This window comes from Lonchura striata, chromosome 6, assembly GCF_050655825.1.
Source record: "Lonchura striata isolate lonStrDom1 chromosome 6, ASM5065582v1, whole genome shotgun sequence".
NCBI classification, from domain to species: domain Eukaryota; kingdom Metazoa; phylum Chordata; class Aves; order Passeriformes; family Estrildidae; genus Lonchura; species Lonchura striata.
Genome location: NC_140708.1, coordinates 14,328,455 through 14,345,217, shown reverse-complemented (window position 1 = coordinate 14,345,217; position 16,763 = coordinate 14,328,455). Strand labels below are relative to the sequence as shown.

The 16,763-nt window shown below is 37.4% G+C and overlaps 2 protein-coding genes across 9 annotated transcripts in view; one reads left to right on the top strand and one right to left on the bottom strand.

Moving 5' to 3' along the window:
• Positions 1 to 16,763, top strand: part of WAPL (WAPL cohesin release factor) — a 136,116-nt gene that overhangs the window by 9,414 nt on the left and 109,939 nt on the right. The window lies entirely within an intron of this gene.
• Positions 1,942 to 16,763, bottom strand: part of OPN4 (opsin 4) — a 45,577-nt gene continuing 30,755 nt past the window's right edge. For 7 of the 8 annotated variants that reach the window (XM_085583305.1, XM_085583302.1, XM_085583304.1 and 4 more), the window contains 10 exons: positions 16,597 to 16,730; positions 15,216 to 15,419; positions 13,201 to 13,372; positions 12,179 to 12,343; positions 9,496 to 9,603; positions 8,166 to 8,346; positions 6,522 to 6,659; positions 5,943 to 6,011; positions 5,470 to 5,505; positions 1,942 to 4,632 (listed from right to left, as the gene is read on the bottom strand). In XM_085583305.1, the coding sequence (XP_085439431.1) occupies positions 4,444 to 4,632; positions 5,470 to 5,505; positions 5,943 to 6,011; positions 6,522 to 6,659; positions 8,166 to 8,346; positions 9,496 to 9,603; positions 12,179 to 12,343; positions 13,201 to 13,372; positions 15,216 to 15,419; positions 16,597 to 16,730 (1,396 nt within the window). In that variant the 3' untranslated portion in view covers positions 1,942 to 4,443. The remainder of the gene's footprint in view (positions 4,633 to 5,469; positions 5,506 to 5,942; positions 6,012 to 6,521; positions 6,660 to 8,165; positions 8,347 to 9,495; positions 9,604 to 12,178; positions 12,344 to 13,200; positions 13,373 to 15,215; positions 15,420 to 16,596; positions 16,731 to 16,763) is intronic. The other variant, XM_085583307.1, reaches the window with a different exon arrangement.

Genomic DNA, 16,763 nt, shown 5'->3' with positions numbered 1-16,763 from the left:
CAGTGGAAAACATTGTAGAAATTGTAAGTATGCCCATAAGTGTCCCACAGCCTATCCAGGAAATGTTCCTCTACAGAACTTTACATTGGAGACTGTGTGCTATACAATGATGTAGTCTCAGATTTGTGTGTCTGTTTCCAAACCATCTTCTTGGACACTTGTGGAAGTCACTGGATAGTGTAAATGTTGAGAGAAATGAGCAATGGCTTTGCTTTTTCATCGTGAATAAAACACACTCGACAAAAATTCCCCTTACCAAGTTATTTACATAGGTATCATGTTTAATTTTTTATGTGCATGATGAGCTTTACTCTCAGGTTATATCTGTGCACTGGCACAGCTTAACCAGAGCTGCAGCTCTCTCTGCTCTACACCATGCCTAAGGCTTGACTCAAGCCTGATCAAGTTACACATTCTACCTATCCTCCAAGTAACAGTCAGCAACAGAAGACCTACTTAAGCCATTTTTGCTGTGCTTCTGAGTCATAGATCTGGTGGATTATGACTGTGGATGGATTGCAGTAAGCCAAATTAAAGTGGATCTTAAAAAGGTCCTCCCAATAAAGTCTCTTTGGCAAGGGCTGGTTAAGATTTTCCTGAAAGTGACTGAAAATATCTTTGGTACTAAATATACATAAATATATGTGTCTAAGTTTAAAAAGGAGAAAAACAAAACAAAACAAAACAAAAAACCCAAAAAACTACCAAAGAACCACTCCAACCCAATTCTCCCCACCAAAAAAAACCACACAAAAATCCCCCCAAAACCAAACCAAAGCAAAAAAATCCTAAGCTTTTATATAGACCTCTTTATAACCTTCCTATGACATTAGTAACTCCAAGGTTATAAACACATGTGTTTCAACAGATACTTGTTACCGGCCACTGAAATACCATTGTGTGATACTAACAGTGCATTGCAGATAAACACCACCAGCAGGGGTTTCAGCAGCAGAGACAGACAGGTGCCCTGTCAGAGTTACTGGGACAGCAGTGCCTTTCACTGAGGGATCAGAGGATGAGGGGACTTCTTGGGATGGCCTATGGAAAAAATGGCACCAAGCACCCTGAGGAAAATGGGCACATGTGGGAATGGTGACTTACCCATGTTACACCCTGAAGCTCTAGAAACACCCAAAAAAGCATTGGAGGTGTCTGTTTATTTCTGAATGTCAAGCTTGCTGTGGGTTTTGCATATGACTTCAAGGCAAGTCCTGTGCATTCTGTCTTACTTGAGAATGTGTCAAATGTCAATACTCATTGTCATATTCTATAATGACACTTTTTAGTTCAGTGGTGAGTGTAAAAAAGTTTCCAAAAGCATGGAATGTGATCATAAGCTGGAAAACATGGGGGGTAAGATCCTGGTTGTATGTGAAAATTGGAAAGATTAGCAATGTGTGGCTGCTGCCTTATGCAGTCCTTGAGTCTTGGCCTGCAGCAGCCATTCATTACAGTGTCTCTTGGCACGTCCTTTGCAGGTCCAGCAGTAGTGACCCATTGCTCAGTAGTTTTGCAGAATTGCTTGAATGATCAGACCAAACAGTTTCACTGGTGAACCAAGCCTGAGTTTGTGCCCCCATGAAAGGGCAAAGCTTGTGTGTTAACTCCCATCACTGCTTACCATTGCTTTTGCCAGCAGCCTGCTCTATGAACAGCTGCTGGAGTACAAAAGGCCAGAGGGAAGTGTCTCAGATTTGCCCTAGTCCTGTCACACTCCAAGTCACTGGAACATGTCCAAGTGCATGGTAAACTACAGGCAGTCTCTGCAGAACAGTCTGTGCAGTTGACTTTAAGTGAAACGTGAATCATCTCAGTCCTAAATTATTTTAATCCAATCAGTCATCTGTGTTGAAGGGTGTAAAGAGACAGCACAACCAAGAGAATGGCTGCCAAGTGGAGGATACAGGACACAAATAAATCTGCTAGGATGAGATGAAATATGAACTAATAATGATTTATTCCAAATGCCGCAGGGGTTACAGTGTGGAACCAGTTGTAGAGATATTCAGATGAGATGAATTTTGTAGGCTTTCCCCTGTATGATTTTTATAGACATAGCAGAGGTGAAGGAAGGCAAAGCTGTTAGCTACACAGAGTACACACAAGGGTTTTGAAGTGCTCACAAACAATTTCTCCCTAATTAATATATGCTTTACAAGTCTCTTGTAAGTAGATGAGCATGAACAGCTGTAGTTCTTTTTATAGATACAAACTAATCTCTAATACATGTTGGAGTTGAAGGATACAGAGAACAACATGCTGTGGATTCGTAAAGCTCTCCTAGCTAGGGAAGAATTCTTTTTATACCCTCTAAAAATGGAAGGGAATGCAAAAGAGTGCAGAGTGCAGTCTTGAATATTGCTTGGAACAAAATCATAACTGGAGCAAAGGATCTAGCTATTAGTGACACATATCATACACTCTTTGTTAACACATCAAACAGTACATGTGAGTTAGACCTATTTTCCTGACAGATTCAGTCTTTTGTGATCTATATGAAACAGGCAGCATTTGCTAATGTTTCTTCCCATCTCTCAGTAGTGTCAACGGCCTTTATGACAAAGAAAGAATTACATGTTTTATGCTTTTAAATATTTTTAAAAGCCTCAGCAATAAGTTGTAGTAGAACTCCTTAGACTTAAGGAATATCTTTGAACACACTTCCTGTTTGAAGATGTTTTCTCTCTTCTTTCTCCTTATTGCTAGCTGTATATATTATCAGTTTAATATTGTCCTCTGCTGGGAGACAATATCCTGTTGTGGTAGGTGAAGGGAGAGACTGTAACAGCTCCTTTCCATCTCTGATGACTATGATTTCATTTACATAAAAACACTGTGGATTTTGAACAGTGTGTTTCTTTTAGGAATTTATTACTAGCCTGAATGCCTCATTTTTTCCATGATTTGTCTGCTGCAGAAGTCATTATCACCTTAATTTTTAGTTTTAATAACCGTCCTTTTAATAAACCTCAGTTTGACCTAAGTTTCCAGTAGTTTACTTCAAAACAATGCCCCAGACCTTCTGGAACCCACTGATTTTTCCCCTCAAAATAGTAAGTTCATTACATTTTTATTGATTTTATGGCTTTTTCTCATATGACATAGGGAAGAACTGATTTACTTAGGACAAAATGCCTTGCTGGGTTCCCTCCACTATTGCAACGAAAAACTGCTGGAGGGCCTATGGGGAAGAACTGTTACAATAATGCTTTGTGCCCTGTTCTTTTTGGCTCAGCCCCACTTTCGACTGACTGCTATGAATTGCAAATGAATATTGTTCACTTCTTCTTACGCACTAGGAGAGACACCGGGGAAAAGCTGAAAGTCAGTATTGATAGAACTCTTTCCCTTTCCTTTCAGGGGAAAGAAGTACAATCTTGTGGATTTAATCACTGTGGAAGAAAACCCTCAGCTATACAAATGCTACTGTTTAGAGAAGGGGAAAATGGAAATGTCAAAGAGGGAATTATATGGATTTCATACATCTCTAGAACAACTATTTTTAGGGAACTAAACTTTCTCCTCCCAACGTTTATTTTTGAAAAGCACATCAAAAAGTAAACAACTTTGAAGTATCAGAAAGCAGATGTATTGACTTACCCATAAGACATTTCAGTACAAACATTGCTTTGTATTCTGCATTCTTCTCATGAAACCTGCTAAAGTAAAGTCAGAAGGAGTTTCATAATAATCTCCTGTAGCTCTGTGGAAGTTAGCTGAGAATGGGTTAAAATCATCTCTTAAGTCACTGTTGGAAAATAAGCTAAGTATGGAAAGGACCATAGCCTTTTCCTCAAGTGTTACTCCTTTCTCTTTCCCTGTCTCAGAAATTAAAATAAAGACACAAAACATCAAACTATGGTAAAGTGCATTGCCTTCCATTGGATTGTAGAATAAAATGAGGTCAAATGTGTCATTAACGAGAGAAGGGGGCACTAACTGTGTAATTAAGTTTACATTTGGTTGAGAAACTTCACAATAATTAAGAAAGCATCTTCAGGAAGCAATGTACATTTCCCCACAAATTTCTCAGCTTTAGCTCTGTCATAGCTTTGAAGTTAATATACTAAGTGAACAAAGCCAGTTTTGAATATTATACTTCCCTTCCCTCTTCGGTTAATCCTAGAAGGTTTCTAGATAAGGTCTGTGCAGTGATGGGAATGTATGTAAGCAGAGTAAAATCCAAATGAAATAAATGTCTTCATGAGCTGCATAAAGAAGAAATATTAAAATTACAGTGTGACTCAGGTGAAGATGTCATCCCCTGGAGAGAGTTCTGATGTTGAAATCATCACTCCTCGTGTTTTTATCCTTGCTTGTCTTGTATTGTGTCATTGTAGGAGCATTTCAGACCAATCTAGGAAGGTATTCTGGATTCAGCCAGTCCACAGCTGTTCCAGAGCTGTTGGTTAAGGTGATATTCTGGCTTGCACCACTCACTTAACTGCTGGACTTCTTGTTCTGCTTGTGACTGCTGGATTTAGGGTACAGGAAACCGGAGTTGTATCTAGAAGGCAGCTCTACTCCTTGGACACTGCTGCATGTTATTGTAATACTGGGTATCTGGGCTGAAGATGATCCCTGGTGAAACTCTCTTCTTTGTCCAATGCTGTTCAGGCTTTCACTTTTCTAAAGGATGCAAAGATTTACAAGAAATGGACAACACAAACATCTACAAGGAGATCCCATTGAATCATCTATAAAAAAATGACATATATTTAGCACTTTGCTACTCCCCAAGGCTGACTGAAAAGCAGACTTAAATGATGGAGGGAAAAGTAGATCTGAACACTTGTTTAATATTTAATTAATAACTTATGAAAAAAACCCCCACCTGTTAAACAAGCTAATGTGCTAAAGCTTTAAAGACTTTGCATTTGCTACTTAAGTGCTGGTCTGCTTGAAGAAAGACCAGGCTAATGACAGCCCATTCAACTATGAACAGAAATACTGTGAATATGCTCAGACAGCCTATGAATTTGATCAGGTAAAGAGTTTCTCCATAAAGAGGGACTACTTAGGGTCATTGGGCAAGAGGTACTGTAAAATGTAATGTAATGTAGTGTTAACAGCATGGATAATTTGAAGGGGGAAGCAAACTACATAATGAGGTAAAAAATGAGGGAAAGATTAACTAGCATTTTTTGATAATAAGTAGCATTAGTTGTCACTTGCACAGTACCAAAAAATCAGTTAGGATGAGGCTCACCATAGCTCATAAGGATCATTGCTAATAATAAGGAGACAATTTAAGGGGATTGTATTAAACTTGGGTTAGTCTGCCTTGTCAACTCTTTGCTTTTATTTCCATGTCTGCTGAGAATTAAGGCAAGTTGACTTACTTGTGAGAGATGTCAGATATTTTTACCCATATGCTGTAGCTGTATTAGATGAAGAACAAACAGACACTAATGCAACAGACAACATCTCATTGAATAGGTGACATGACGTATTTAAAAAACTGACCTTGATTTCCTCCAAGCTGCATGTTTTAGATGTTTGCTGCAACCCAAAATAGAACATTAATAGTTAACAACATCACTTCATACAGCAGTACTTGCCATAGGACTAAGGCTATCTCAGAAGTATGAGCCATCAGAATGGCTGCCTCAGCTTAGCATATACATCATTAATATAAAGATGGCACAAAGTTAATGCTTCCATGCTCCACTAAGGAAATCACAGACCTCATTAGAAGACTTACTAAAATCAAGAAAATATTCAGGTTCCTGGAAGAAGCTGAACTTTAGAAGAATCCTGTAATACTTATGTTTTCCTTCTGCTTAGTTTCAGCAATGGCCTACCCTTTGTGGTCATGTTTTCTGCACTGTTCTGGGAATATTGTGTAATTTTTGCCTCTCAAAACCAACTTAATTTGTGCTTAGGGACTGGGATTGTCATTAGTTTTTGTTGCCAAATATTAAAAGAATAGTTCTTACAGTAGGTGTAGCCATGTACTCTGTGACATTCAGTTCCACCATCAATATGTCATCAGCATCTACAACTGTCTGAAAAATGAACACAGATAAGACAGATGTAAATAGCATAAAGGTATGTCACAATATCTGACACATGCAAAATACATAGGGTAAAAAGGGGACAACAGAGGACTGACTGAAAAGCAGTGATATATTAAAGTTAGCCTTGTTTTTTACATCTTACCATATTTGTTCTTTTGGTAACAAATGGTGGGACAACCAAGATAAATCAAGTAATTTGGACAGTGACAGACAAATATTACTAAATCCACACTTGAAACCAAACACAAGACAACTCTCCATTCACATGTTAAGTTCTCTAAAACAGCAGCAGGAATGCAATGAAGCAGCTGAATAATGAACCAGGGTGGGAATAAAAAGCTGATGACCTTTTACAGCCTCTAAGTCATTATTCACTGTGTTAACTCATAGGTTATCCGCATGTTCTTGGCAGGAACCTTCATGATTAATTATGATACAATGTGCAGATTTGTTAACTTGTCAGTTCTTAGAGAATATAGGTATTACACAGTCTGTTACCTTCCCACAATCCTGGCTTGTCAGTTTGGCTCTTATGTCACTAGTCTGAGTTGTGTCTTTATCTGTTTTGTAGGAAATTTGTCTTCTGGCAAGTCTGGAGAACATACTGGGAGTATCAGTTTCTGTTTCAGTACAGCCCTAAAATTAATACAACAAAAAAATCACTCTAGGTCCCTTAGACTTTCATCCAGTTTGCCCCAGTTTTACCTAGAGAGAAATCATAAAAGAGACAGGCATTGTATAAAAGACATTTCATAAAAGTTCTGCCATATTTAATTTCATAAAATGTCTACTTATAAGAAGTACAAATAAAACTATCTAGTCTGTTGCTTCTAAAATTCAGCTTACTTTTTTTTTCCTCCACAGGATGCACTAGAAAATTTGAAAGGAAATAGTGTTCTATTACAATCTACTGTTGAAACTTCTCTGATGCCTCTTGTAGCTCCAAGGAGACAGTGTTTCCACAGCACTACCCACTTAGGAAGCACAGGTGTTTGGAGGAATTAGGGCCAATGTTTCCAAAGTGGTTTGGGTGGAAGCAGAAATAAATAGAAGGAAATGTCTCAGGACTGCAGAACCAGTGCTTTAGGAATATTTTGTTTCAGTAAAAAGTCCTGGGTTTATAAACTTTGTTCCAGTTATTGGGAAAACAAAACAGTGTTAATGAGGGAGTCTGTTGTTTTTTTTAAGAATCAAGATTTGCAGTGTAAGAGATGCAATATAAAGATGTTCCCTTGCTATTCACCAGTTTTAAAACCATCCACCTGACTGGAGGCTACCAGCCAGAAGTATTTCATTTTGATTGGACCGGGAAATCAAAAGAACAGAGAGGGCAAAGAAATTGCAATGTCACTGTTAAAAACACCTGTCAGAATTCAGTGCTTGGCTGGATTAGATACAATTATTATCCTGACTGAAAAAGAACTGCCAAGAATTTTATTTTCCTTTCAGTTATTTAGAAATTTAGTTTGAAACTACTGCAATGAACTAATATGCCTATTTAGTTAGTAATATAACTTTGAGTTACAGGAGGCAGCCTGGGTGCCAAATACTTGCCCTGTTTTCAGCTGCTGTGTAAAACATTTGGTTCCACTTAGATTGTCAGCAGCAAGCTGTTGAGGTCTTCTGTGAGAAAGATTCTGTAATGGATTTACTGATTTGTCTAAATCTGATGATTAATATGTTTCCAAATACATCCCATTTTCAGAAAGCATTATCTTATTTCATTACAACCTTGCTTTCACTAGAGAGCTATTTTCTTACTAGCAGTTTCTATTTTCTCTGTCCAGACTGCAAATCTGTGGTGAGACAAGCACAGCCTAAAAGTATGATCAGACTTCCAACTAAGCTCTATGCTACCTTTATTATTACTTATAGTATTGGTAACACTTTACTTTCTAAAATTCCTGTTCCATCTTTCCACTTTTCCTTCAGTGTCACCGACCATCAAGAAGAAAATTATCTACATTCTGCTTTTACATGTAGCCTTCTGTCTTTAATTTTGCTTTGTCCCTTCACTTTCTCTGGAGCTTTTATAACAAGCACCATAATACATTTCATCTAAAGAATCTACCACTTGGAAGGACTCTATGAAAATAAATTGCTTTGCAATTAAAAATGGTGTATGGCAAGTGTCTCCCTTACTGATTCACTGTCAGAGAGAGAAGACAGTCTCCTTTTTCTTTTCTGCAGCCCACTTATCTCAGAAGACTGGCTGCTTACAGTCGCTCGTCTGGAGGAGTGGTAACTGCTGAAGGACCGTGAGTCTTTAGGAGAAACTCTCAGTAGGGGTCCAAGGCAAGGAACATATGTTGCAATGGCTTTTCTAATGGATAAGAGGTAGAAACAGTCAGATTTTTTACTGTTAGCACAAAAATTCAATCATCATAAACAATGCATTTTTTCAGAGAGATGAACTAATGCTGCATAGACTGGAAAATTACTGGGTACAAGAAGAGTTTTCCAGATATCAGGTCTCTCATATACAATCACCCTGCAAGATCACTTATTCACAGTGTTCTGCCAAACTCAAATTTATTGCTTGGCAGGGATAAAGGCATTAAAATATAACTCTTGGAACTGAAGGGAACTGTTAAAACAATGTTTTATCTGCTTTCAGCTTAATCAGGGCAAAAATAAAATTCTGTCCCTTTAAACTGAACCTCGCAGAAGTACGATATAATGAATTATTTTAATCTTCCCCTAAGCAGCTATTCTAGCTTCTCTTACACATCTGTTTGCTGGCTATCTGTAGAGTTGTACAGAATGTGCCTTTATATTGCTGTTTTACTTTGCTCATATGCAATAATAGGAAACTCTGGCCATTGCTTACCTCTTCCTGCCAGCCTTCTCCAGGAAGACATTCCTGCCCACCTCTTTTCTATTCAGTTCCTACATAGGTGATTGTTAGTGGTGAAACAACAGCCTATCTGTGGCATTGCTGCCATCTGCCAAATCTCACTGCCTTCATCTGAACTTGGAGTGGTAATGACCCTTCATTTTACCTGTCAGAGGAAATACTACCTGAAATATGAAAGACTTGAGAACCATGAGGAGGATTCACAAAATAGGGAAGAGGTGGTTTGACTCACTGTATTGCCTTTCTCACTGGCCTGGTTAATGTAACAAAGTGCTATTTGCAACACTGCCCAATGTTTGCCCCTCATGAAGACAGTTAAAAATTTATGGTGCTTTCCTTTGAGATGGAAAGGTTTCCATCTTTTATTGTGCAATAGGTAAATACAGATCAGTATCCATACACATCTCTAACCACCATCTGCTCAGGAATTTGCTCCAAGTACAAATTTCACTGACATTTCTATGGCATTGAGGAGTGTTCCTGGGGAGGGCAAGGCTGTCCTACAGAGTTAAAATGAGCCGGTGAAGGAGAGTTCAGGTACTAGACATAAAAATGACAAATTTACTCTAAGATTTTCTTTGCTATATTAAACATAACTTGTAAGAATTAACTTACCTGTACTTGGGGTGAGTGATAGCATAAATGATGGGGTTATGGATGACAGAAGCTTTGGCAATCACAGCTGGTATGGAGTTCATGAAAGGTGTTAGGACGTGGGAATACCTAGGGTAATGCAAACACATCATATATTTACTATTGAGTTCTGCATTTTCTATGCAGTTAAACAGTGGCAAGACAGTGCTTTAAGACTCTAGAGAGAGTAAGAGTTCTGTACCAAAAGAGTGAGAGAACAAATTCTACATCTTTTGCCTGTGAAGATCAACATCAGTCTAATTGGATTTATGAGAAATATGATTTTTCTTGGGGCTTCTCTGGCAGTACCTTCACTACTATGATTCAGAATTGTGGTAATTCCCATGTTATTTAACTTAGGGACAATGTCAGCCTTCAAGAAGGCCTCACCATCCTGGTGAGGAAGTTTCTCATCATACTATGGGAATATATATACTCTGTGATGAGGTGGAAACGGTTTGCCAATTGCAATACAAGAACCATTTTGTCAGCTGCCTGTTGAGATGCCATTTCACCTCTTAAGGCTTTTCCTTGTTAAGGATGTTCTCCATGTGTTATTTTTAACATGTTTTCTACTGATCATACTTTAAAAATATTGATTAGAGGTATAAATATTCACATATTCTGAATAACATCAGTGTGACCTTACTAGAATGGAATTTTTGACCTTGAGCTGGGACAATGCTTTGGTAAGGCTGATGGAGAGTTCAGCTAACAGAAACAAGCAGTGGCAAAGCCTTATGTTTAAGCTAATTTTTCCTGTTTAATAATTCCCAGAAAATACAACCTGTAGACCAAAATATTAGTGAGCATGACTGTGTGCTAGCTCACTATTCTCCATTCAAAATATTTTCTAAAGGAATTAAGGTTCTTCCTTCATTTTTCATATGTTGTTGCTCTGTCTGATGAGTTTTCTTTAGTCCAAAACTATAGCCACAGACTCTATGTCTGCCTCCCATGTGTAGCATGCAGCGAGATTTTATGTGAGTCCCTTGCAATAAAATTTCACATCCAGAAGAAACCCAGGCTTGGTCTATTAATCTGAAAAATCACAGTAGGATTGCCTAAAAGACATAGCTCAGAAATGGAAAAAATCTGAAAGAAGCTATGTTGCTCCCCAGATGGCTTTATAAGTAATATTTAGAAATGCAAATTTCTAACATACTGCAGAATTATAAAATTGTTCATTTGTTCAGATTTTTGAGAGGATGAGACATGAAGCAGAAGTCAAGTTCAGCAGGTACTTGATCCTCCTAAGGCAGATGCTGAATTGTACATGACAATGAAACAGTTCTACATAGTAGTCAGCTTAAGCATCCCCTAAGTGATTTTCTTTTAGGTCTCTTACAGTACTGCAAGGTAGCTGTGCTTCATTTCTCTGTCTTCTTGCTTCTCCTCAGTGTCTAACATGTCACATGTCACCAGTGGATGTCTAGTACCTAAGTTCTCCTTTGGCAGAAAATGGAACATTAGGGCACACATGAAGAGTTTGTGTTCCTGAGTGAGGAACGTGTTTACCTTCACATAGAAAATGTTTGTTGCAGCTGGGAATCACCCATCTGCATACAAAGGGAGAGGATCCACTTCCCTTAGTATTTTTTTCCTTCTTAAACATAAGATTTTAGAAGTGCTGTGTTTAGGAAACTGCCTTTCTAAGCAGTGTTTGAGATGAAGCCCTGCAGTGGCCTCTTTCTTGGGTGCGTAACAAAAATCACCCTTGTCTTCCAAAATGCTCCATCATAAATAAATTTGAGCTGTGTGTCAATTTTAGGAACACCTACTTTTTATCTGACTTGAAAAATACAAAGAGAAGTGTTTTGTACTGTCACACGGAATCATCCAGTTGAGGTTTTGCTGGTGATAAGCCTTCCTAAAAGAGATAGTCACACACATTTTAGAGAGGCCAAACTGAAGCACAGGAAAATTCACATCTTAAGGTGGGAGAAATAACCACACAGAGACAAGGCATCTGGATTCCCAATCCATTACTTATGCCTGGATTGTATCAACTGTCTGGTGTCAAGCTACATGTTTTAATACTGTCATGCTTCTGTTGAAATTACTGTGTGAAATGCTGACAATTAAATAGATGAAGAACATGCTTTGATGATTTGTATTTATGATCTTTTATATCCATCATCAAAAACCTCCCAACACATGTATATACTAATTTTGAACTTGCTTATACATGTAAGGAATTTTAGCAGTTTGATGTAACACAAAAAAAAAAAAAAAAAAAAAAAAGAATATACTGATGTAGATTAAAGAAGTAGACAAAAAGAAGAGATTCAACCCCTGGGAGGATCTTTTTGGAGTGCTTTATTTAGCATTTTGGTACTAAATAAAGTTCAGATAGTTCAAAGACCCTAGCATAGAGAATGCATTCAGAAATTTTTAGCATGGTAGTTTATGTTGCCAGTTATAATATTCTTGTTTTCTTTCTCTCTTTTTATTTATTTTTTTTTTAATTTTCTTAATGTCAAACTAAGAAAAAAATTAGTCAGTATGTGCCCCATTTGTTGACTATCACTCCTAAATACATGAATGTTTTGGACATGTGTCAGACGTCAAACATGACAAGTAGTTTTGACTTTCATCTATCTTTTACATTTCCACATCTTCTGCTTTCACTGGATATTGCTTTACTGATACTCTTTATAATTACCCAGCAAAAGCTACCAGAGCAACAACAGAGTATGGTGACCAGGAAATGACAAAAAACAAGATGACAATCAGTGCAATTTTGGCCATCTTCCACTCATTTTTCATCCTCTGATACTGTTTCTGGAACTCTCTATGTCCACATTTGCATCCAAATGTCTGAATAGACCTAGGGAAAATAAACATACAACAGAAAAAAAAAAAAGGTAGGGAAGTGAGCAAATAGCTTCATGAAGTGGGACAACAATTATTACCCTTCTGCTACTTTAGGCTAAACTCATACAACTTTTGTTAATGCAAGTAAGGGACCCATGCTTCCCAATTTGATGTACTTCTGTTGCGCTAATCAATGGCAAAATCCACATGTGCTTCAATGAAAAAAATAGCAGGAAAGTACCAAAAGATATTCCACATAAAGCAGGTATTCAAGCCAATTGAGTATAGCTGAGTTAAAGACCCTCAGAGGACTCTTTGCTTCCCTGGGTCCTGTTTTGCAACTTTGCTGTCACTTTGTACTTTTGAGCTAAGTGACCTGATCTGCTGGGATCTATGGGAATGGTACCCACAGATGGCACACGGAGTGGCAGGCTGCCCTTTACATTTAAAGCAATATATTTTTGTTTCAGAGTCCTGCTATTAAGTCTTTAATCTCCTTTTTTATTTAAATTTATAGTTCAATTCTATCTATTTTTCTGTGAAATAGTTACTGATACACTGCCATTAGGGGTTTCTGAGGTCCCTATTGTATTTATTCTGGTTGGTTAATTTCTGTACCCTTTTCCATGTCATTAAATAACACACTGATAAGCTCAGACCTAAATTCAGGAATGGCCCTTCTAAGAATTGTATGTCTTACCATGTTGACTATTGACAGAATTCTTGAGAATTCTTGTTTGGTTTTCTGTTTCAGTTGTGCTTACAAAATAACTGTGAGAAACGCATCCAAATGATCTTCTTTCTTTCTTTGTTTTAAGAAATCAGTCGCTTAAACACAAGGATAAAAATTTAGGACTGTTGGCTACTTACTTGTTGGCCTTCTTGATAGCCTCAAAGATAGAGACATAGCTGTATATGATAGCAATCAATGGAATGAAAAAGACAAAGCAGAAAAGCAGCATTGTGTAGGCACGGACTGATGGTGTGAAAGTCATATAGTCCCAGGAACAGGAAGTCAGCAAACCTTCAGGAACATATGCACCTAGAAAGGAAGACAGGAGAAGGCATAAACCATGAAGTGAATGTTATTCTGAGTGCAGAAGTTAGAGAAGATACTCAGAATAACATGGGATTTAGTCCTGTTCTCTGAAAGGGAAAGAAGGGTTTAAAAGGATCAACAATTCTTCATGTAAAAAACTTCTATATTTTCTTTTATTTTGTTTCCCTATTGTATTTATGCTTAGCAGTCTAAGGCTTCAGAAAACCAAGTAATTTTGCTTCAGTCTTGAATATTGTTTACAACTCATCATGGTCAAAGGGAATCTCTTCAAATACTTATTTGGGTCTGGGACCAGACCTGTATTGTTTTTTAATATCTCCGTTTCCTGTCAAATGGCTTTCTTCCTAAGGAGTCAAACCAATTGCTCTAGGTACCATTTTTCTAAGCATGTGCAGATAAGAGAAATTTACTGGGCAAAAGAAAAAGATTTATTGTGTAGACCAAATAATTTTGTCATAAAGGAAAGCTGAGTAGAACTAAAAAAAATTACATACATACCTAATGTTCTACCTGAAACAAAATGTATTGTCTTTAAAGGAACTGTTTCAAACTGTTAAGTAAATAAACTGGCAGTAGCAATGTTTTTTTTTTTTACTTTGGATTTTTAATTTTAACATTTTCTGTTCTGCTCTTAAAAATATTGCACCAGATGTTCTCAAATGCATCTAATTACAGTGTGAGAGTTCATACTGTGGGCACTATTACAATCTAATTACAAGATAATAACACCCTTCAAGCAATTATTCCACCTTCTTCAACTGAAAATCTGTAATCTAAGGCTATATTGTCATTTTGTTATTCTAACAGCTCCTCACTCAACTAAAGACTGCTTCTATCAGTATTGCAGTTTGTCTGTTTAAGCATTGTTCATGTTTAGGGGGACCAGAATGGCAATAATATGACAATAACAGAACTCTGCTGAAATTCTGCTCAGTACCTGAGTTGGTTGTTGCATCCTTTACTAGTCAAACATATCTATGTTCTCACCTCACTTGGCAGATACATTCTCTTCTGTAGTTAGGGAGCATAATGGTGGGCTGGGGTTTTGAATGATGAACTCATTCTAACTTAGTGACTGCAACTGGTGACTCTCAGGAAATAAACTTAATGGTAGTGAGGCAGATTCCAGTGAGGAAGAATAACAGAAACTTGCTTTGTCACAAATTGCAATGATCAAAGTGCTGTATGAATGTTCCAATTTCCATGTGTATAATTCACATTTACAAAAGCATTTTAGTTACTACTAAATGCCATGCTTATTGGAAGCCAGTGACAACACCAATGAGTGAATGGAGAATGTGGGCAACACCAAGTGAAATTTGTCCATCCAGAACACAGTCAAGACTTACTGAAGATCTCCTGGCACAAATGCTCAGACTCTTTTATGTGAATGAAAAGAATTAGATTGACACTGTTATCTTAGCACTTCTGGGGAGGAAAATTCATCAGAAATAACAAAACCACATTTATTTAACTTATATATTATTGAATTTGATTCAATGGAAGTAGACATGGGATAATGAATAAATTTTGGCCATGAACTTATCTACTGTTCTTTATACAGCAAAGGGCAGCATGCATATTTATGCACATGAAGTAATGTGCTTAAGGAAAAGTGCCACTGTCATATAATATGCTATAATGCCCACTGCATTCTTTTCTTTTGATTAGAGACCTTCAGTTTCAATATGTGTTTAATCTTTTTTTTCAAATTGATCTACTCAAGCCTTGTATGTGAACTATGAATTCAACCCTCTTCTGTACCTTTAACTGGTCTTTAATCCAATACTATGAGGGCAAAAAGGTTTTATTCCATGTCACTTACTCCATCCAAAGAAGGGTGGGAGACTCCAAGCCAAAGAGTACAGCCAGACTCCTACCAGGATTATTAGGGCCTTCTTCTTTGATGTCACTCCAACAGAAGCCAGAGGTTTAGTGATGACAAAATATCTGTCCAAGGCAATCACCATCAAAGTGATCATAGATGTAATGCCAAAAAGAGCTCCGCAGAAGGCATACAGCTCACAGCCTTGCAATGAAGATGACAGAAGTAGCAGTGAAATTAATCTACCCATGCTAATTATTTCTAGGAGAGTTCAAGTCTGTGTTTCTTATGAACTAATGTCTTCTTGAATTTGTAAAGCAGTGAAAGTTGAGTTTTCCTGGAGTTATAATGTTACTTCAAAGCAGCTGTCTGTCTTGCTAATTACATTATCCATGGAGATAAACTTGAAAGATTTTGTTTGCTTCAATTGCTGGAGACAGTGATACTGAACATATTTTCACTCATTGATTTCTGGTGTTTCTAGTGGGATAATTTCAGCAGTCCATTAATATCTTGTTTAAGTACAGTTTTACTGCAGGTCCCATAGAAGCAGCTGTTTTGCTTAACAATGGGATATAGTTAGTTTGGTACTGTTCATGTCTCAAGGGCAGCAAAACTGAAGTAAATATGAATATATTAATGAGTAATTTAGCTGAAGTAAATATTCAGACTATGAATACATTAATGAGTGATTTTAATTGTTCAAACAACCTAATGATTAAAAGCAGTGGTTTGGATTAGTTTTAACATGTATGCAAATGAGCACTTAATGGAAGTAAAATAAAAATATGCTTTTGGTCATCAGAGATCAAAATAGCAATTTTACTTCTGTGAGTTTTCTTTCTGTCAAGTACCCTGTTCAAGAGGTAAAGACCAGTCTTCCTCTTATAACAGTTATATTGGAAGAATGAAAGCACCTTCATTCCACATTTTCTTACTGCACAGGAAGTGTAGAATTTCTCTTGTGAAAAATCAGGTTTTCCAGGCTTTCTTGCCTCACTATGCCAGGTGCAAGTCCCAGAGCAGGTTATTTAGAAGGGCTTTTAAGCCAGTGTGCTGAGGGGTAGTACTTCTTTGTCAGAGGACTCCTACAGTAGCTAAGTCACGAGATGACTGGGGAAGAGCACTGGCAAGAAGATTATTGCTGTGCCTCATGTTGCCAGTGGTGCCTTTGCCCCTGTCTCATTAATGTCATTTTCCTCTCCTGATAGAAGTATATTTATTGCACACAGACACAAATATTCAAAGAAATGCTTGTGTCAACACTGAAACAATGTTGAGAAATGTTCTCAATATTGCAAGAGTACCTGAGGGTAGATAAATCAACTGCCACTATGGTAAGAACAAACATAGTGAAATCATAGAAAGAATATATACAAACCTTTTTCACCAAAAATCCAGTGTTTGTAGAGGCTGCTGGTGAAAAAAACTGGAGACTGTGTAATGGACATCAGGAAGTCACTAATAGCTAGATTGATGATGAGTATGTTGGCTGGAGTCTGAAGGCTCCTACTCCTACAGAGATCAGAAGAAAAGTTGGTAAACACT